Source organism: Zeus faber (assembly GCF_960531495.2).
Source record: "Zeus faber genome assembly, chromosome: 7".
NCBI lineage: Eukaryota > Metazoa > Chordata > Actinopteri > Zeiformes > Zeidae > Zeus > Zeus faber.
Window position 1 is genome coordinate 22,951,198 of NC_137203.1, and position 19,566 is coordinate 22,970,763.

General features: G+C 42.2%; 2 protein-coding genes across 2 annotated transcripts; one reads left to right on the forward strand and one right to left on the reverse strand.

The window, feature by feature from the left end:
• Positions 1 to 127: 127 nt before the first annotated feature.
• ubl4a (ubiquitin like 4A) lies at positions 128 to 7,451 on the reverse strand. Its single transcript, XM_080004676.1, has 4 exons — positions 7,273 to 7,451; positions 6,385 to 6,490; positions 6,084 to 6,292; positions 128 to 750 (listed from the first exon to the last, which is right to left on the reverse strand). Exons 1-4 carry the CDS (start codon positions 7,318 to 7,320, stop codon positions 643 to 645), a joined length of 471 nt encoding a protein of 156 aa, XP_079860802.1. The 5' UTR covers positions 7,321 to 7,451; the 3' UTR covers positions 128 to 642.
• Positions 7,452 to 9,169: 1,718 nt separating this feature from the next.
• Positions 9,170 to 18,709, forward strand: prkg1l (protein kinase cGMP-dependent 1, like; the record flags this gene model as incomplete). Its single annotated transcript, XM_080004271.1, has 17 exons — positions 9,170 to 9,359; positions 9,459 to 9,582; positions 9,831 to 9,997; positions 10,627 to 10,740; positions 12,939 to 13,044; positions 13,760 to 13,853; positions 14,123 to 14,200; positions 14,352 to 14,446; positions 15,625 to 15,690; positions 16,458 to 16,554; positions 16,642 to 16,781; positions 16,878 to 16,967; positions 17,671 to 17,812; positions 17,903 to 18,066; positions 18,159 to 18,281; positions 18,480 to 18,542; positions 18,637 to 18,709. The coding sequence occupies 17 exons, from the start codon at positions 9,170 to 9,172 to the stop codon at positions 18,707 to 18,709; spliced, it is 1,926 nt and encodes a 641-aa protein (XP_079860397.1).
• Between the last annotated feature and the right edge of the window lie 857 nt (positions 18,710 to 19,566).

A 19,566-nucleotide genomic window follows, 5' to 3' on the forward strand; every position in this document is an offset into this window, starting at 1 on the left:
GTTGCTTATTTTGTAAAAAAAAAAAAAAAAAAAAATGCACACACACACACACACACACACACACTCACACTACCACCCCATCACCCTGAAGCAGGAAACGTAAAAAATATTTTTTTTGTTTAGCTTTAATGCTTGCGTATAAACATGGTATTTACAAAATCATACAATGTCACCAGTTAATAACCAGTTAAAACAGACATGACCTCACAGATGGGTCACAGAAAACACATCATTCAGCGCAGACAAAACCAATAAATATCCTCAGACAGAAGTGAGTGTCCCTTTGGAACTTCCATCGCCGGGAACACATGAAAACCAAATGGGATTCCTTTGTCATGAAATCTGATTTCATCCTCAAGGTTTACATCAAGACTTAAAAAAAGACAAAAAAAAACAAAACACAATAACAGAAAAAAAAGATTTTTTGCCAAGTTTTCTCATCCAAGCCATTTAGAGCTGGATAAGAAAACTATTGCTCAAATAATAAACAGTCAGGCTTATCCATGTATTCTGAGCCAAACTTGAGTCTCTTCATACTGCATTTTTCATGCCTGACTGCCTAAACACTGTACACATCCCCCAGCGTTGAGCAATTCTCCACTGACAAAAAAGACGAAAAGCAGCATCCTCCATGGCCAGGTTTCAGTCCATATACGAGGTGTCCATTCCTTCGCTGTCGGGGTGAAGCAGTCGCCCAGCCAGACGCTCGATGTCGTCCAGACTGAGCTGTCGTAGTGAACGTTCATAGTCCTTGAGGAGGGGTGAGGTAAGGAGTAATCAGTTATTTTAATATAGTTCTGCTTCATGTCTCTTTTGTTAGAACTGTTTCACCAGTGTTGCAAGCGATACATATTTTTGAAGCAAAGTAAATAGTTTTCTTGTTCATATCCGTTCTGCTTCGTAACCCAGACTACATACAGTATTCACACATTTATGCATGCTAGGGCTGTACCCAAAATTTTTCAGTCTAATCGGATTCAGCTGTTCAATGCATATATTTTACTAATCGGAGCGCGGGGGGGGGGGGTGGTATTTATTTTACGTCTGCTCATGGAAAGACAAGTTTGTATGGAACAAAACCGTGCGTAATGGGGACAGTTTCTCAGTGACCCTCACCCTGATCTCACCCTCTTCATGTGTAATGCACAGAAAATAAAGCAATGTTAACTCTGCTCTTAATGTGTTTTAGCTTCTCTCTTAAAAATAACCGATAAGAGTACTGTTAAAGCACAAGATCGATAAGCAGTATCGGTAAGAGTAGTAGTAGTAGTACCGTTAAAATCTTGACCCCGCTCTTGGTGCCTGGTCTCCACACGGTTTTTAGTTGTTTTATTTTCGATTCACACACATAAAAATATATTTATGATTCCTTATTTATAATTGAAATGTTATCCCTGTGCATTTTGTAAGCTTATGTTCGTTTTATCCTGTTATTACAATACACACTGTCAAAACAAAACAAAAAAAACGCTTGACTCAAAATTTGAGTTTTACTTATTCATAGGATATTTTAAGTCCATTGTTTGTTGTATACTGTGTATACATTGTTTGTATATTGCCATTTGTTAAAAAAATTTATTGCTTTGTTTTTATTGTAAATTGGTCTGATGTGAGCTGTTTCGCAGTTTCCCTCTGGTGATGAATAAGGCACTTATCCATTTCAAGGATTCAAGAGGTTTATTTGTCACATAGATATACATACTTTCATACATATATGCAGTGAAATGTCAATGCAACGCACCCGGTGATTACATACAATATGTTCTAGACTGAACACAGTAGCTACCTAAGAATTTCTACTTGACCAACTGATTCCTAAAACGTAATGCAGTAAGTCAAATACTATAGAATAAAATAAAAATATATAGAATAAAATAAAATAAGAACTCAAGGGTAATGCAGGGTGGAGGTACAAAATAGATAAAGGGAATAGGCTTATGTATATGAGATAGACAGTATATGGGATAGGCTATTTATGTATATACAGATATGTACATTAAAGTGGCATGTGAATAAAGTAAGGTAGTGTTTGTGAGATATACAGCACAGTATACAACAGTACGGCGCAGCAATACGGTAACACCGAACAACCCAGAACAGTGACACAGTATGTGGTACAGTATGCTACATACAGTACAGTAAGGTAGTGGAGCCTATGCGTGTGGCTCAGTGAGGACCCCTAATGAGGTCAGTATTGACAGTTCTTATGGCTTGCGGGAAGAAACTCCGTCTCAGTCTCTCTGTCCTCGCTGTGTGACTGCGGAGGCGCTTGCCCACCCGCAGCAGCTGGAACAGTCTGTTGTTGGGGTGATGAGGATCCTTCATGATCCTGCTACTACACCTCCTGGTGTATAAGTCCTGCAGGGAGGGGAGTGTAGTTCCAGTGGTACGTTGGGCTGAATGCACCACCCTCTGAAGGGCGTGCCTGTCCTGAGCAGTACAGTTCCCAAACCAGGCAGTGATGTTGCCTGTCAGGATGCTCTCCACTGCTCCACAGTAGAAGGGGGAGGATCCTCACCAAGACCCGGAATTTCCTCAGCTGCCTGATGTGGTAAAGACGCTGCCTCCCCTTTCTCACCAGAGTGTCTGTTTGTAAAGTCCATGTTAAATCCTCTGTGATGTGGACTCCCAGGTACTTGAAGCTGCTCACCCTGTCGACAGAAGTCCATTAGTCACCAAGGGCGCATGCGTCCTCGGTTGTAATCCACGCCTTAAGTCCACAATCAGCTCCTTAGTTTTGCTGACATTCATGAGGAGGCTGTTGTCCTGGAACCAGAGTGACAGGTCAGCCACCTCCTCGCGGTAGGCCTTCTCATCCCCGTCGGTGATCAGGCCCACGACAACGGTGCCGTCAGCAAACTTGATGATGGTGTTGGAGCTGGACCTGGCCACACAGTCATGTGTGTACAGAGAGTACAGGAGGGGGCTGAGGACGCAGCCCTGGGGGGGGGGGATCCTGTGTTCAGAGTGAGGGAGCTGGACATGTGCTTCCCCACCCTAACCACCTGGGGCCGGGCTGAGAGGAAGTCCAGGATCCAGGCACACAGCGGAGTATTCAGTCTGAGCTCCTTCAGCTTGACAGCCAGTCTGGTGGGAACTATGGTATTGAAAGCTGAACTATAATTGATGAACAGCAATCTCACATAGGCCCCCTTCCGGCCATCCAGGTGTGTGAGCGTGGTGTGCAGTACATGGGAAACCGCGTCATCTGTGGATCTGTTCTGCTGGTACGCGAACTGCAACGGGTCCAAGGTGCGGGGGAGGGAGGCGCAGATATGATCCTTAATCAGCCTCTCGAAACACTTCATGACCACCGAGGTGAGGGCCACTGAACGGTAGTCATTCAGGCAGGCAGGAGAGGCGATCTTCGGGACAGGAACGATGGTGGACCTCTTGAGGCAAGATGGGACCACTGATTCAGCCAGGGAGATGTTGAATATTGTAGTGAACACAGGGGCTAGCTGGTTAGCACAGGTCTTCAGTTCTCATCCAGATATGCCATCTTGGCCCGCAGCTTTCCTGGTGTTCACCCGCATCAGAGCCCTCCTGACGTCATGCTCAGACACTGAAAGTGCGCGCTTATCCCCACCGGTGTAACTCCAATTAGCCAGCTAGCGGTGCTGTTGCCAGATTCAAACCGCGCATAAAAAAGGAGTTCAGTTCATTGGAGAGGGAGGCGTCTGCACTCGTGGCTGGGGAGGAGCTGCTCTTGTAGTCTGTTATATTCCGCAGCCCCTGCCACAAGCGTCTGGTGTCCCGTTGCTGCATCTGTAGCTCCACAGATTGTATGACGCCGCTTTGTAACTGTCCATATTTCTGGATACAAGACCGTCGTTGTAAGCGGCCATGCAAGCATTCAGAGAGCAGAGTGGATTTATCAACCCACGGCTTCTGGTTTGGAAATATCCAAACTTTCACCGTGGGAACGATGCTGTCCGCTACCGTAGCCACAAAGGTCACCGCTACGTCCGTAAACTCGCTGACGTCACTTGAACTTGATAGGAACATGTCCCAGTCTACGTCAGTGAGGGCGTGCTGAAGCGCAGCCTCTGATTGGTCCGTCCACCGCTTCACTTCCCTCGTCACCACTAATTCTCGTGCGATCAGAGGCCTGTAAACGGGAACCAGCGAAATCGTGGCGTGATCTGATTTCCCGAAAGCAGGGAGCACGGGCTTGTATCCGTTCTTGTAAGGTGTGAAGCAGTGGTCCAAAGTTCTATCTCCCCTGGTGGTACATGTGATGTGTTGGTAGAAATTAGGCAGAACTTTTCTAAGGTTTGCCCTGTTAAAGTCCCCAGTCACCACCACAGCCGTGTCGGGATTGTTTTGAAATCCGCACATACATCATACAGGTCCGACGGTGCTGCGTCGGTATCCACTTGCAGTGGAATATAAACGGCTGTGATGATAACCGTGCTGAATTCCCGGGGGAGATAAAATGGATGGCATAAGATTGTCAGCTGTTCCAGGTTCGGCGAGCAGGAGCGGGAGAGAGACTTGGTGTTGTTGGGGTTACACCAGCGGTTGTTTACCATAAGGCAGACGACTCTACCTTTGGATTTCCCCGACTCCCCCAATCTGCCGCCGCGGAACACGGAGAAGGACTCGGTTGGACGAATGGCTTCATCCAGCTGGTTCAGCCATGCCTGGCAGAGGTGGGCGGTAAGGTTGCGTCCTCATTCTGACCCGAATGCCTCCTCGTTTACCACAGTGCTTTCTCCGTGGGCCCGCTCGTGGAACAGCAGCTCCATTTTTGTTGATGATGATGATGATGATGATGATGATGTTGATGAGAGTGTTTTGCGCGTCAAATTTCAGTCGGTCACTCTAGTTCCACGGAAGTCCCAAAGTTGTTCTTCTAGGGAAGTTTTTATATCCACGAGTGCATCGCAGCCGTAAGAGGTAACTGTCGATGCTTTTTTGGCGGACATTATGATACAAAATGGAAAAAAATACTACAATGTGTGAAGTCGACCGTAGTGCCGGCGCAGGCTACCGCAACGGGCAGCGTCACTATCGCCACCACCACCTCCATCCATCTAGCCATCCATCCATCTCTTTAGCTCAATAGCAGTGTAACGGACCGTAGTTGATCCAGGATCAGTACGGATCTCCCCCCACGGTTTGGCACGCATGTGAACCGCGGATCAATTGCAAAATGTAACCATCATAGTGAAATAAAGTTTTACTGCTGCTGTTACTTTTTAAAGTAGTATTTCCCTAAATCTCACTGCAGAGTTGCAGTGAAAAGAAGATAGACAAGACAGATGTGTGTTGTCTTTTACTCAGAAGCAATGATTGGTTTACGGTACATTGCGCTGTGTTGCTGCTACTTCGTAATTCGCTTAATTCTGAACATATTTTCGTGAAGTTTAAGTTATAAACATGACAAATTAAATATGATACTGGTTTCTTATTGGAATTAAATTTGTCTGACCAGTGATGGACACTTGGCAGTGTCCAGGTCCCTGGGCGCGTCGACGAATGCTGCTCCTGGCGGCTGCCCCCCCGGAGGAAGGACAAGCCAGGATGGGTCAAATGCAGAGGCCTCATTTCACCAGCCACCATCCAAAGCATGTGCATGTGTGTGTATGCATGTGTTTTAGTGTGGTGTGTTGTGTGACAATTAAAGATTCTTCTTCTTAAATTCAGTTACTGGGGGCGGCGCTAATTGTATTTTTTTTTAAATTCACTACCATGTTTAAAGGAAGAAGGTATCAGCGTGTGTATTATATTGCACTTAAACAATTGAGAATTGAATATTTTGTATATTTTAAGATTATATTTAAACATTGGACATCTTGAATGTTGTTTTCATTTAAGACCACAGGCAAAGGTTTGTTGCTTTAAGTGTTTTACAGAATAAATGGAATGCAAAGTTCAATTTGTCTCCCCCCCCCCCCCTTTTTTTTTTTGCTTATCTGAAAAATGATCTGATCCGTGACTCAAGTGATCAGTTGCACCCCGACTGCTCATCCATATTTCCAAAGTACATAGAGACCAACTGAAGGATCCCATCCCAGAAATCACAGATAAAATTTGAGGACAGACAAAAATATATTGCCGATTTCAGGCTCAAGTACCTTGATGAGCTGCTCCTGGACTTTGGCTGCGTCTGCAGGACTGAAGTGTTTGGCGAGCACAGTGGACAGAGTCTGCCACACGCCTTCCTGCGGACCGGTGCTGCTGCTGCTCGCCATCCCAGCAGCCGCAGTCCTCTCGCCGGCCGGCCGGACTACTAGGTTCAATTTGGCCTCCGGGCCGATGGAATAATCGCTCAATCTGTGTTCGTCTGAGAGAAGAAAAGCAGTTTGAGTAAGCAACTCAAAATGAAATAACACACACACAGAATGCACGTTCGGGGAAGTCATGACACTAATGCACCTGCGAGGGCTTTCCCTTTGTAGAGCAGCCGCTGCTGGTTCGCTGGTATGTTAAGACGCTCCGACACAAGTTCCTTCACCGTGGAGACTTTATCGTCTTCAGTGACCTGGAACGGCAGCAAAAGCCGCAGGAGTCATTCGCCAAACATCAGAAATGTAATTCTTGCAAGAGGCCTTTCAGCTTTCCCCTGTTAAATAAGCCGTCTGTCTATGAATCAGCGTCCTGGTTGAGCAAGCCTGCGATGGGAATGAGGCAAGAAGAGTTTGTTTATGGTCTCCACTGTATGAAAGGATGCTGTGTCTAAAACACTGTACCGGTTTTCAGAATCCAGCTAATTTAGGTGATATGTGTTTTTTTCCCCCACCAACAAGGGAAACATTTCTACACTGGTACTCTTGGAGGTCCCAAAGGCATCATCTGATCTTCACTACTGATACCTCAATTGATGATTGTGAGTCGATCATTTTGTTTTTCGTCATCGCGCTGGTCTCCTGGACGCTAAACAAATGTCTTTGAGCAAACATTCAATTCAAATTCTCCAAAGATCTGGATCAGCATTGTAGTCCAGCCTCTGATCTACGGTTGAACGTGACTACTAGAAACGCGACAGTCACCTTAAGACACCTCAAGTGCCTCCATAACGGTGGATTTAAAGCTAGTTCAGGGGTGTGTGTGTGTGTGTGTGTGTGTGGCCATAGTCTGTCACATCTACGAAGACCGACTTTACTGTTAAATCACATTTTACTGTCAAAAAAGGGGGGGAGGGGTGGTGATTCACAAACACTCAGATCCACCGCTGTCTGAGCTGAACAGCCACCGGCCTCCAAATACTAAACTGGGCTAGCGGCTAGCAGTTAGCTGAGCTAGCGATAGCGTGGTGACTCTTACCTGCACGTTGCACTCTTTTCCTTGAAGCAGTTTCACGGTTAGAATCATTTTGATTATTATTGTGTTATATATATTATTATAGTCGGTAGCAGGTAGCGCGCAGACCTGACATGAAACCCAGAAGAGTAACTTTTTTATTTTTATTTTTTAATTGCCTGATAAAAACCCTGCCCACCAGGATGCCGTCAACGGTCCATGTTGGAGCGCGGATCCGATCAGTTTCCTTTCTCCCGGTATGAGCCGGCGCCACCAGCCGGTCGGAGTGTGTAACTGCAACTGGGGAAAAAGCCCCAGAAAGCGGGAGCGCAACGAGACTATTCGACTATTCCCGCGGCAACTATTCGACGACTGTTTGAGAATTGATTTTGATCCTTTTCTTTTTAGTGAACGAAATTATACCAATCAGAGAAAATTGGCGGCGAAAATAGCAGCAAACGGAAATATATTGTTGATATATTGTTGTTGATTTTCCGATTTATTTTATTAAAAAAAAAAACGTTGCTTTTTTTTTTATTAGATGGGGAGATTTGATCCCCATAATTTGATGTAATTATAAAATGACGAGTGTGTTTTTTTTTAAATAAAATAATTCAATTAGGAATCATTCAAAGGGCTTATTACGCGTGCTGATGTGATATGAAAATTGATCCTTCATGTAACGGTCTAAATTGTTGACTCAAAACGGAAATTGAGTAAATTATTAACTTTTTTATAAAAAATTAAAACCGTTTAATTGTTTGCCTTTATTATTAGTATTAGTAGTATTATTAGTATTAGTAGAAGTAGTATTGGTATTAGTATTATTATTTGATTGTATTCCTCTATGTAACTTTGAGTTGCATGTATGTAGGTGCTACAAATAAGGGTTATTATTTATTGATTTGTTTGTTTACTTACTTATCTATTTGTTTGTTTGTTTGTTCATTTATGTATTTATTTTTATCTATCTATCTATTTATTTATTTATTTGTTCGTTTGTTCATTTATTTATTTATTTCCTTGCCTTTTTTTATTAATATATTAATTTGTTTGTTTGCTTACCTATTTATTTATTTGTTCATTTATCTATCTATTTATTGATATGCTCATTTATTCATTTGTCTATTTATCCTTATTTCCTTTCTCCTCGTTTCATAACCACACGGAATCATGGCATTCATTTTGCACGGTCGGTAATGCCTCCAAAGCTCCGGTGCCGGTCACGTGGCGCCGCCGAGTCCAGTGCGTGCGGGAGGAGAACCTGCTCCATCCTCCGCTTCATCCGGACGCGGAGACTGCACCGGGCGGCTCCGTCTGCAGGTCGGGGCGGAGGAGCTGCTCGGGACCCCGCAACCCCCACGAAAGAGGTGAGGAGACGGTCACACTGTCGCCGTGAGTGTGTGGAGGTAAGGGCTGTTTGTATTAACACCGCGCTGCACCTTTACATTCTTTTTTTGGCGAGTTCCTCTGTAGAAACTTTTTATTTCTATTTAAAAAAAAAAAATGTCAGAGATCTTTACAATTTCGTTTCGACAATCGTTTTTCCCCTCCACATTACATATATATTTTTTTCCACACACATGAGCAGGAATACAGTGTTTCTGATGTGTTATCCACTTTTAGTGCATCGCAGCGTCTAGGAAGAACAGTGTGAAGACGCTGGCCAGGGGTGGCTGTCTTGCCACCTTTAGTTTCGAGTTTAAATACATTTTTGGGGATACCGATGTTCTCCAACAGTTATCAATAGCCAGAACGAAATGTGAGGAATTCCTGATTGCACTCTTCTATAAGCCAATGTCACGATTGTACTGGTAGAGGCAGAAGATGAATGGTTTCTCAAGGTTGTCCTCGGCTTGTGTTTGAAAGAGATTGCTTTCAATGGGTTTCCTGCGTCCCGTGTGCTTTCATTCCAGGTATAATGGGTACACTTCGAGACCTCCAGTTCGCCCTGCAGCTTAAGATCGAGGAGCTCCGTCAGAGGGACACGCTCATCGACGAGCTGGAGCTGGAGCTGGACACCAAGGACGAGCTCATCTGGAGACTTCAGGGGGAGTTGGATCGCCACCGAGCCACGGCCCCGCTCCCGGGAGCCTCCTCGCCCGACCCAGGCACGGCCAGTTATTTTTCCCACTGCATCCTCTTATCTGCTGTGGTCATATAACCGTGCACCTGACCTTAAAGAATAAACCTCCCCGTGTTGTGGCCAGGGTGCTCCTCGCAGGGAGAGGAGAGGCAGAAATCCCGAAGGAAAACCATCATTTCGGAACCGGTCCCCGTGCACCCGCCGGGTCCCACGGCGGCAGTGCACAGAAGCTGCAGCAAAAGCCCAGAGTAAGAGCACAGGAGCACAGTCATCCAGTCAGTGTTCAGCTGCTCCAGCTCACACATGCATTTCTGAAAGGAAAAAAACAAACAAACAAACCCCCCCAAAAAAAACACAAGGCTCATTACTTGGTTCCTGCATGTCTCAAAATCAATAAAGATACGTTTTGTTTTCATGTTTCTTCTTCATCGTCGAATGGCGTTTAACATCATGCGTACATCACCTGATGGAATGTGTCCCGCTTTTACTCCCCCAGTTCGCTGAGGCTCATAGAGGAGTCGTTTTCGAAGAGCGACCTCTTGAGGAACTTGGACGCCGGGCAGATCAGAGCGGCGCTGGACAGCATGTGCTCCAGCACCGTGAAGCAGGGCTGCCGTGTCATTCAGGAGGGGACCAAGGGGGCTGTGGCTTACGTCTTAGATGGTGAGACGTTGATTTTATTTGATTACTTCTGGGCCAACAAAGTAGAGATGGAGGGAGGAGTCAAGCCTGATTCACACTGAATATGACAAACGACAATAACAAAACCGAAGTCCACTCATTCCTTTGGAGAGTCGGAAAAGCGACACGACACTGCGACCGGAAGTTGTTTTTTTTAAATTGGATCCGTGAAGTTATTAAATGATGCGATGGTGGACTAGGTGTGAATCAAGCTGAAGCGTAGGGATGTTGCTGGGTGACAAGGTTTCTAGAAGTGAAAAAAAAAACCCATTCCCAACCCTTGGAGAGGCATGGAACTCCAAATCGTGTTGAAAGAATCTTGGTTAATTGAAGAACGAAAGTTATGTAAGACTGTAAGATCAAGACTCAATAATAATAATAATAATTAAAAAATATATATATATTTAATAACTACTATGCCCTTGTATATCATTAAATGGTTGCCTGTGACAACGGCCATTATTTACAAACGGCGATCATTATTCAGAAATAACTGACAGCTGATTGCCGCTACTGACCAATCTGAATTGAGTATTCCAAAGAGCCGATTAATAAATGTACATGATGATTATGTACAGGTTTACTACACTAAGCGTTTCCGTTTTTTACAGATGGAAAACTGGATGTGACAAAGGACGGCCAGAAGCTGTATACGGTTGACCCGGGAGACGTGTTTGGAGAGTTGGCGCTGCTGTACGACTGCACCCACAGCTACACCGTAACGGGTATGTTGGTCGCCGGCGCCACTTGTGTTAATACGACACACTGAAATACCAAGGCTGCCCCTACGCTTTCTCATTTGATCATTCTTGTTTGAGACCGGATTTGAGGCCGGGTTGTAACCGAAGACATCAGTGGAATTTGAAATCAAAAATACCCCCACATCTTCAAACGCGCTTCTCTTGAGATGTGGGGAATTCCAAAACACATTATTTTTTATTGAGCAGCGGCCGACTGCCGGTTCCTCCACACAATGTTGACTAAATCGATGATGGAAAGTGAATTTTCGTTAACATGTTTTTCAAATAACAATTTTGCAGGACGTTAGGAATTTAAAAAGCTGCTTTGACGGTCGGACCATAATTCGTTCCAGGAGTGTAAGGGGGCTATTCCTTAAACCATAGAAAGTGTGCTATCATCTCCCTCCAGCATCAGATCTCAGGATCCTGTGGGAAAACTCGGCTCCCAGACACCGATACTGGCATCTGACCTGGTTTCACAAGTAAATAGGCTGCGGAAATGGACAGGATCAGTTCAGACTGAAAAATTCCTTTCCTCCGCCTCGTCCTTGCCAGGCTGCCTTTCTTATTCCGTCTTCTGCCATTTTTTTTTTACATTTGTATACATATATTTTCAATAGTCGTCCTCTGTTAAGGTACATAGTGTACCTTCCTCTGAGTCAGCCTCCTCTAACTCACTCTTCTGGGGTGTATTTGCTCTGATTGCAGCAACAGTCACACGCACGCTTTTGTCTTTTGTTCCGTGTCCCTTTAGCTGAAGCCTTCTCTTGGTTCTTTTCACGGACACTGTTCCTTTATCCCCCACCCCCCGCTATTGTCACTATTTCAAAGCGTCAGTAAGCTTCTCCCTCCCGATGTCCGCCTCATTCCGACTGTTATAAAGCTCCTGGTCAAAACAAGTCTTGATTTAAGTTTATGACGCGCCGCAGAAAATACCGAAATATCCTATTTTCAGACTAAGTGTATGAAATCCAAAACATGGGAAAGAAACAACGGCATGCACAATATAAAATCAAACGATTTCGATCAGTATCCCAGCTTATTGTGCTTTGGTGAAACCAGCCTGACTGTACAAGGGACACACTTTTCCATTTGCAGAATCATTAATAATTTCTGACACCATGACTCCAGTGCTATAATGGGGAAGAGACATAATAGACAGATAAATCTTGTACTGAAATTAAATATGTTCCAATCAAAATAAGTTATGACAGAGAAATGGAATATACTGTATATCAAATGTCTCCTGGTTAGCATTCCGTTCCGTTCCGAAAATGACGAAATGTAATGTAATGTAATGTACTTCACACCGAATACCGCAAACGACAAGAACAAACAGGAATTCCATCCATTCCTATGGAGAGTCGGATTCCTCTCCGAAAAGCTGTGGCGTGCTCAGGTGCGGAATTTCCGCGACCATTCGATGGGGTGCATTAAAAATGTTCAACTCATGCGACAAGTTTCAGTTGGACAGTACTACTAGAGGTGATGTCAGTCGAGTTATTTTTTTTTATTTTTATTTTTTTGGAACTGGGTTTAAAACAAAGTAAATAAGTCACGTATATGAAATAAAGGTGTTATTAACATTAACTTTGGATGTCAACAGATTCACTATCAATAAATCTCTTTTTATATATACGAAATCTGTAAAAGACAGAATGCAAGGTCAAAATTGCTTGAAGAGAGATAAGCAGGCCTAAATAAAAACTACCCCATCAGCCTAGGCTATACCTGCTAGGCGCTACCTGGGGCTTGGTCGAAGCCTCTATTTTTCAGTACTTTTCCACTGTCGGTTGTCTCCAACCGTCACCTCCACCCTGCCCTTTTTTTAACGCCAAATCCAGGTGTACTCCTGTAACTCACTGCACATGTAGGGGCATACACACACAAGCAGACGCTTCCCAATCTTGTGATTAAAGTTACTCAAGTTTTCTTTATAACTGTGATTAATACATTAAAGCTTCTTGCTGTTGTTGCTATTAAGCTGTTAATTATTGCTGAGCTTCTTTTCATGTTTTAATATGCCTCGGCAAACAGCGAAATGGCGCCGCCCCGGATGAAGCTCACCCAGCACCTCCTCACAGAGTACACTGGAAGGTGTTTCCTCTTCCCATCCTCCCATCGCGTCATCCGTTTGGTCTTTCCCCATTCTCTGTTTCTTTTGCCTCCCTCTCCTTCTTCAGCGCTAACGGACAGCAGATTGTGGATTATTGAGCGTCAGAGCTTCCAGTCCCTGCTCATGCAGACGGGTCTCAGGAGCCTCACTCGCTCCATGGAGCTGCTGAGCAGGTGAATGCCAGAGCAGAATACCAGATCTTTATCTAAATGCTAGCGTTGGGATAAAGATCGGGACCTTTAAATATTCCTAGGCGTACACGAAAACCCACAAAGTGTAATTTCTATTCGTTGTTTGACTGTATTTCTCCTGTTGATTTACGGGTCCTAAAAATGGCACGAGTCAATGAAAAAAGATCTATTTGATGATTTCATCATATATCTACCGTGTAGTTTCCATTTGCATTATGCCCAGTGAGTGTTCCCCATACATCTAAGAACACTTCTATTCCACAACCTTCTTATTGTCATATAAGCTGTGAGGAAAATGGGAAATAGATAAATGTGCGTGTGCGTGTGATAAATGCTCGTGCCAGAACCGAGAAAACAAGAAAAATGAGCCATTGAAAATTACAAATAGCCAGTAAATGATAAATGGGAGAATAATATCCATTCATTTACATTTAAAATGATAAGATCAAGGGATTGTAGGGAAAGGAAATTTTATTTTTTTAATATAATTATATATGTGATTTTTTTTTAAATTATATAATAAAATAATAATATCATTTTTATTATATATTTTTTCAATTTTAATGGATTTATTTTTATAATCCATTGAAATGATCAAACAATTTTTTTTATGGAATTATATGTATTTTGAACTCAAATAGCCCCTTTAGGACCCCATACATAAACAATGTGAAAGTGTGCGCGTGTGTGTGGGCAGGATAACCTGGAATGTCTCCTTTTTGTGCAGCGTTCCCTTCCTGCAGCCGCTGCCAAGAGATGTACTCATGCACATGTCTGATCTCATGGAGGAGGTATCGATTCCGGTCTCCAATATATCTGATGCACCACGAAGGCACAAAATCCAAAGTCTGGCTTATACATGTCCAAATCCAAACACGACTGTTTACGCACAGCGCTGTTTGTGTACAATCAATTACGAGAATACGTGCTCTGATGATGATTAATCCTCGAGGATTCTGGGCTAGCCGGCTTTAAATGTAATTTGTTATAGCCTTCTATTTTTTAGGGGTTGGGGGGTCGCTCCCTGTTTAATTTATCCTTTTGCTGTGTATCTTCACAGACCCACTACTCTGAAGGTGATTACATCATCAGACAAGGGGCCACCGGAGACACCTTCTACATCATAAGTAAAGGCCAGGTACAGCTTTCATTTCTAAGGGGAAAAAATGAAAAGAAACAAGCTTCAGAAAGTGGACGGGACACATGCTACTTTTTAAAACCTTTTTTTTTATGTCCTGGTGCTCATATTGATTTCTTTTTACCTTCCTTCCCCCCATTTCTCTCTTTAGGTGAAAGTGATGGAGAGCAAGTGTGGCTGCGAAGAGCCGCTCCTCCTCGGCCAGCTCTCCAGTGGCCGGTGGTTTGGGGAAAAGGCCCTGTGGGGGTACCACACACTAATTCACTTTCACGCGGCGCTCGTGCTGTATAATTGAAATACCACCGAGGAGGTTCGAAAAGCAGAAATCTCAACTCCACCAGGACTGCAAGACGTCAGGCATATGTTCCAATAGTGTGCAACTCTGCGTTTGCTATTCTCCGTGATACCGTTTCTTTATTTCCTGATAATTGTTAATAATCAAGGGAACAGTGAATTCTCCTGTGACTAAATTCAAAGTGTAGTTAAGCGAATAATTCTACTAATGATACTAATATCAATTCCAATAACTTCTTGTACTAGGGGGATCATCTATACTGTTTGCTCAGATAAAAAAAACACTTCCCTTACTGTCACCTACTGAGTCGTTCCATGAGATGGGTGCCATTTGGCCTTTCTATTTTCAGAATTTTGTATAACAAGGAATACATTTTTTGACATTTCATTGTTTAATATACACATGTTAAACTTCCCAGAAAACACATTCTCCCACCTCAGGCACAAAAGCCTGAGGCTCTCCATTACCCATGCATTACTTGTGACCGGTGGGTTGTCATCCTAAATAGTTGACACACACAAAAAATGTCATTAATTTTAAATCCATTAACTAATAATTAGCACTAAATAACATGAATAAATAATTAACTTTTTTTTTAATTATAAAGAATGCATTTAAAAAACGTTTTTCTCTATCTGTTATCAGTGACGGGGTGAGTTGGTTATGCTTGACAGACTCCATCAGACATTAAAGGATCAAATTATCAGTAATAAAAAATGTAATATACCAGCTTTTTAATTGACACAAATAAATGATCATATTCTAATAGAACATCTGTGTTTATATTGTATTAATATGTACTGTGTGGATAGGGAAACACATTTACTTCTTAAAATAACTAGATTGTGAGGATACATATTTTATTCTATAATATTTGTGATGCAACCTCCATGTCTATGTACGCACATGAAAATAAACAATATAGTCTTTTGAAAAGTTATTTAAAAAAATAATTATTAATCACTTTAAATAACCTTTATCTTGTAGTATGTTAATAATGAACTTTAAATTAATAGTTTTTGGCTTGGCAAAAATGTTGGCAGATTACTGCGTTTTATCGACTTAAAACTTAAATGTAGACCCAAATGGAACTCCCTTCACGGACTTACTCTGTTGTGTCTCTGTTCAGAGAGGACGTGCGGACTGTGAACATGATGGCGGCCAGTGATGTCACATGTTTGGTCATCGACAGAGAGTAAGTTTACTGTTTACATTTTTAGGATTCTTTTTATTTTTTTGTCAGATTTATTTTGACATTATTTATATATTTATTTTACATTAGCATTTTTTTGTGTCTTTAGAGTTATATTTCTGGTTCACTGTCAGGTTTATTTCATTAGCTTATTTATAGCTTATTTTAAATGTTTCTATTTATTTTTGGGGTCATTGTTTTTTTATTTTTTAATATTTTTCTTTTATTTTTTAGGATATATTTGTTCATTCGTGTATATTGCCATATTTCCTTTGTGTACAGTTAAGCACAGTTTTCTTTGTGATATTTCTCATTCTTATTTCTTTATTATCTATCTATCTATCTATCTATCTATCTATCTATCTATCTATCTATCTGTCTGTCTGTTTGTCTGTCTGTCTGTCTGTCTGTCTGTCTGTCTGTCTGTCTGTCTGTCTGTCTGAAAAAAATGCCACTCATTAGAAGAAGAAAAAATAAAATAATTTGGAAAATCCAGGGGTTTATGTTAAATACACACATCTAATAGTATTTGAATGTAAGTGCAAATTCTTTCTGAGATCTGGCACCAGAAGTTTTTTATTATCGTTTTTCTTTTCTTTCTAGGGTTTTCAAATATGTTGTCGCTGGGTTGATGGACGACAGCAGCAGCGTGCAGAAAAGCAACCACTTCCGAACGGAGTATGGCTTTTCTTCTCCTTATCCTCACTCGGTAACACCCAAGCCCCAGGCGACCTGCCCTCTCCCTCTCCTTTCTTTTCCCCTCTTTGCAGATTAGAGAAGGACGCCGCTCTCCTCGCAGGAACAACCCTGAGCGATTTCCAGGTGATTTGTAATCTGGCCGCGGGGGAGACGGGTCACGTAGACCTGGTGAGCGGACGGCAGCTTATGCGCGGTGACACGGGTTCTGCGTCTCCTTTAGGATCCAATGTTTCTATAATGTCCCTTCTCTTCCAGGTCCAGGTGAGGAGCGGCGTCACGTCTCCCCTCGCCATGAGGGTGCTCAGGAAGAGGCTGGTTCTCGACAGCCGCCGCCAGGAACACGTGCTCAGAGAGAGACGGATCCTGATGGAGGCTCGTTGTCCGTTCATCGTCAGGTAATCAAAACTACGACAGCGATTGTAATCACGTGGCGCATTTGTATGTTTATGTATATTTTTTAAACTGTTGCCTTAATCCGTGTTGACGTCCAGGCTCCATCAAACCTTTAAAGACGCCGTGTGTCTCTACATGCTGACAGAGGCTTGTGTCGGAGGCAATCTCTGGAGCCTGCTCCTAGACAGGTAGAAATGCATGGACAAAACCCTTGAAATACATTTTTTTTTCTCTCCTTTTTTTCTTTTTCTTTTTTTTCATTATAATTATTTTAAATGTTATTTTTCTCTTTTATTAATGCTTCAGGTGTCTTGTATGTGGGACCCGATGGCTGTGCTGGTGGGAAGTGGGAGAATCTTTTTAATTTTTATTTACTCTTATCAGTTATTGCATTTGAATCCCCTTGCTTACAGAATATATATATATATATATATTTAAAAATTGGCCTTAAAAAGAAATAGAGAAAAATAATATCCCCTCTTCTCTCCAAACAAACTATTTGTTATTTCTCTAATAATTCATCAAATTCATGGTTTGTCCAGATTTAGGGGTTATTGGACTAGTGACACTCGCTTGCTACGATATTCAGTGGGCGTACGATAATCAGTTTACAATGATTTATAATAATTGTATATTGCTAAAGTTGATATTGTTTGTTGTTTATTTTTATGTTTTTTTGTACATTTTTAATGTTTATTTTTATTTTATATTTTTAGATGTATTGTATATTGCCAAATAGTTTTTGTTTATTGTTTGTTTTAGGATTATTTTTCTCGTCATTTTTTTTTTAGGTACATTTTCTTTCTTTTTTGTTTATTTTTTGGTTAATCTCTATCTATCTATCTATCTATCTATCTATCTATCTATCGATCTATCTTATTTCACTTTCAGAGGTTCCTTCGACGACGGCTCCGCCCGGTTCTACACTGCGTGTGTTGTGGAAGCTCTGCACTTCCTCCACTGTCACAACATCGTCTACAGAGACCTCAAGCCTGAAAATGTGGTTATGGACACTCATGGCTACGCCAAATTGGTACTAGATTTGACCTTTGAGCATGATGTACAGTGCAAAGTCCCGGATTGTGCATTTCTTTAAATAATAGTACAATTCAATGTGTTCCAGATCGGTTCTGGATGTACAAAGAAGGTCGAGCAAGGTCAGAAAACCTGGACGTTCTGCGGCACACCAGGCTACATCGCCCCCGAAATCCTCCTGAGCAGAGGCTACAGTCTGTCTGCAGACCTCTGGTCACTGGGCGTCCTTGTGTTTGAACTTTTGAGTGGCAGGTAAGATTTTCTCTCTCGTCTTCTCAATATTGTCACTCTGTTCCATATACTGTGTATATCATCAGAATCATTTTTTTGTTTGTTTGTTTCAGTCTCCCATTTAGTGGCCCAGACCCCGTGAAGACGTTTGACGCCACCATCCGTGGCATATGCCAGGTCAACTTCCCTAAAACCATCAGTAAAACTGCCTCGAGTCTTATAAAGCGATTATGCAGGTATCTACTCGAGAATATCCTTAAACTTCACTATGAATCATAAAAACAAAATGAACAATGACCCAAAAAAAAGTCTAAATAAAAATCTATAGTTAATCTGATCAAATCTGTTCTTGTAACAATTCACCTAAATTATAGAGAGTGCCCAATCCTCAGTCTACTGGTGGGATAATATATATTTTCCTCCCCGTCGCTAAGGAACAACCCCTCGGAAAGACTGGGGAGCCAGAGAAATGGGGCCAAGGACATCCAGAAGCACAAGTGAGATGAACGATTGTTATTTGGGGGGAAACACAGGCAGCGTTGTGCTTGGGCCTCTTTTATTCTCATGGTGTGATGGTCTCCTTCCACTCAGATGGTTTGAAGGATTCAACTGGGAAGGGCTTTGCAAAGGCTTGCTGAGCCCACCTGTCATTCCGAAGGTATGAAGTTCAAAGGTTCCATTTTGATATTTAGTTACTATAATTGATGCTACGTTTCCTGTTGAAATGCCTGCATAATATATACTACACACACATGAATTGTGCTTATTTATTTTCAGTTCATTCCTCCCGTGGAGAGCAGCACCACTGGCTATTACAATGAACAGCTGCTGGGATCACCGGAGCATCCCACAAACTGGGACGAGGAGTTTTGATCCATCACTCGCTGTTGTCGGCATATGGACTGCAAATTAACTACAGAATAACCTGAAAAAAAAACAATATTACATCATGTTCAATATCGTCCCGGCCAAGGAAAGTGACACATTTTTGTTGTATACATGACACGGCTTGATGGCCACGGCAGCATATTTTTGTGTTGTGCAAAGCTGTAACACTTTTAAATCTCTGCAACTTAGGGCTTTAAAGAGATAACTGTGATTTTACTGTGTCCTTTCAATAAACAAATGACATATAGGTTAAATTCATCGCCTTTGCTTTCCTCTGTGGACTCTGGGAAGGGTGTTTTTCATGTCAAATAATATATTCATATATTTATTTACAGTATATACATATAAGAAGAATTATATGTTGAAGGAATTGCATATATTATATTTTTTTCTTTATATCATGATATAGAGGTACCTCGACTTACGACTGTAATTCGTTCTATAAGAACGGTCGTATGTTAAAACAGTCTTATGTCGAAGCAATTTTTCCTGTATACACCACGCTCATATTTTTCTATGATTTCCTTCTTAGTTTCAATGGGAATAAGTGCCTTTTTCTTTTTCCCATCATCCTACTTCTTAGGACTCATCATGAAGGGTGAAAACAAACAAAATACACAGCACAAACACAGT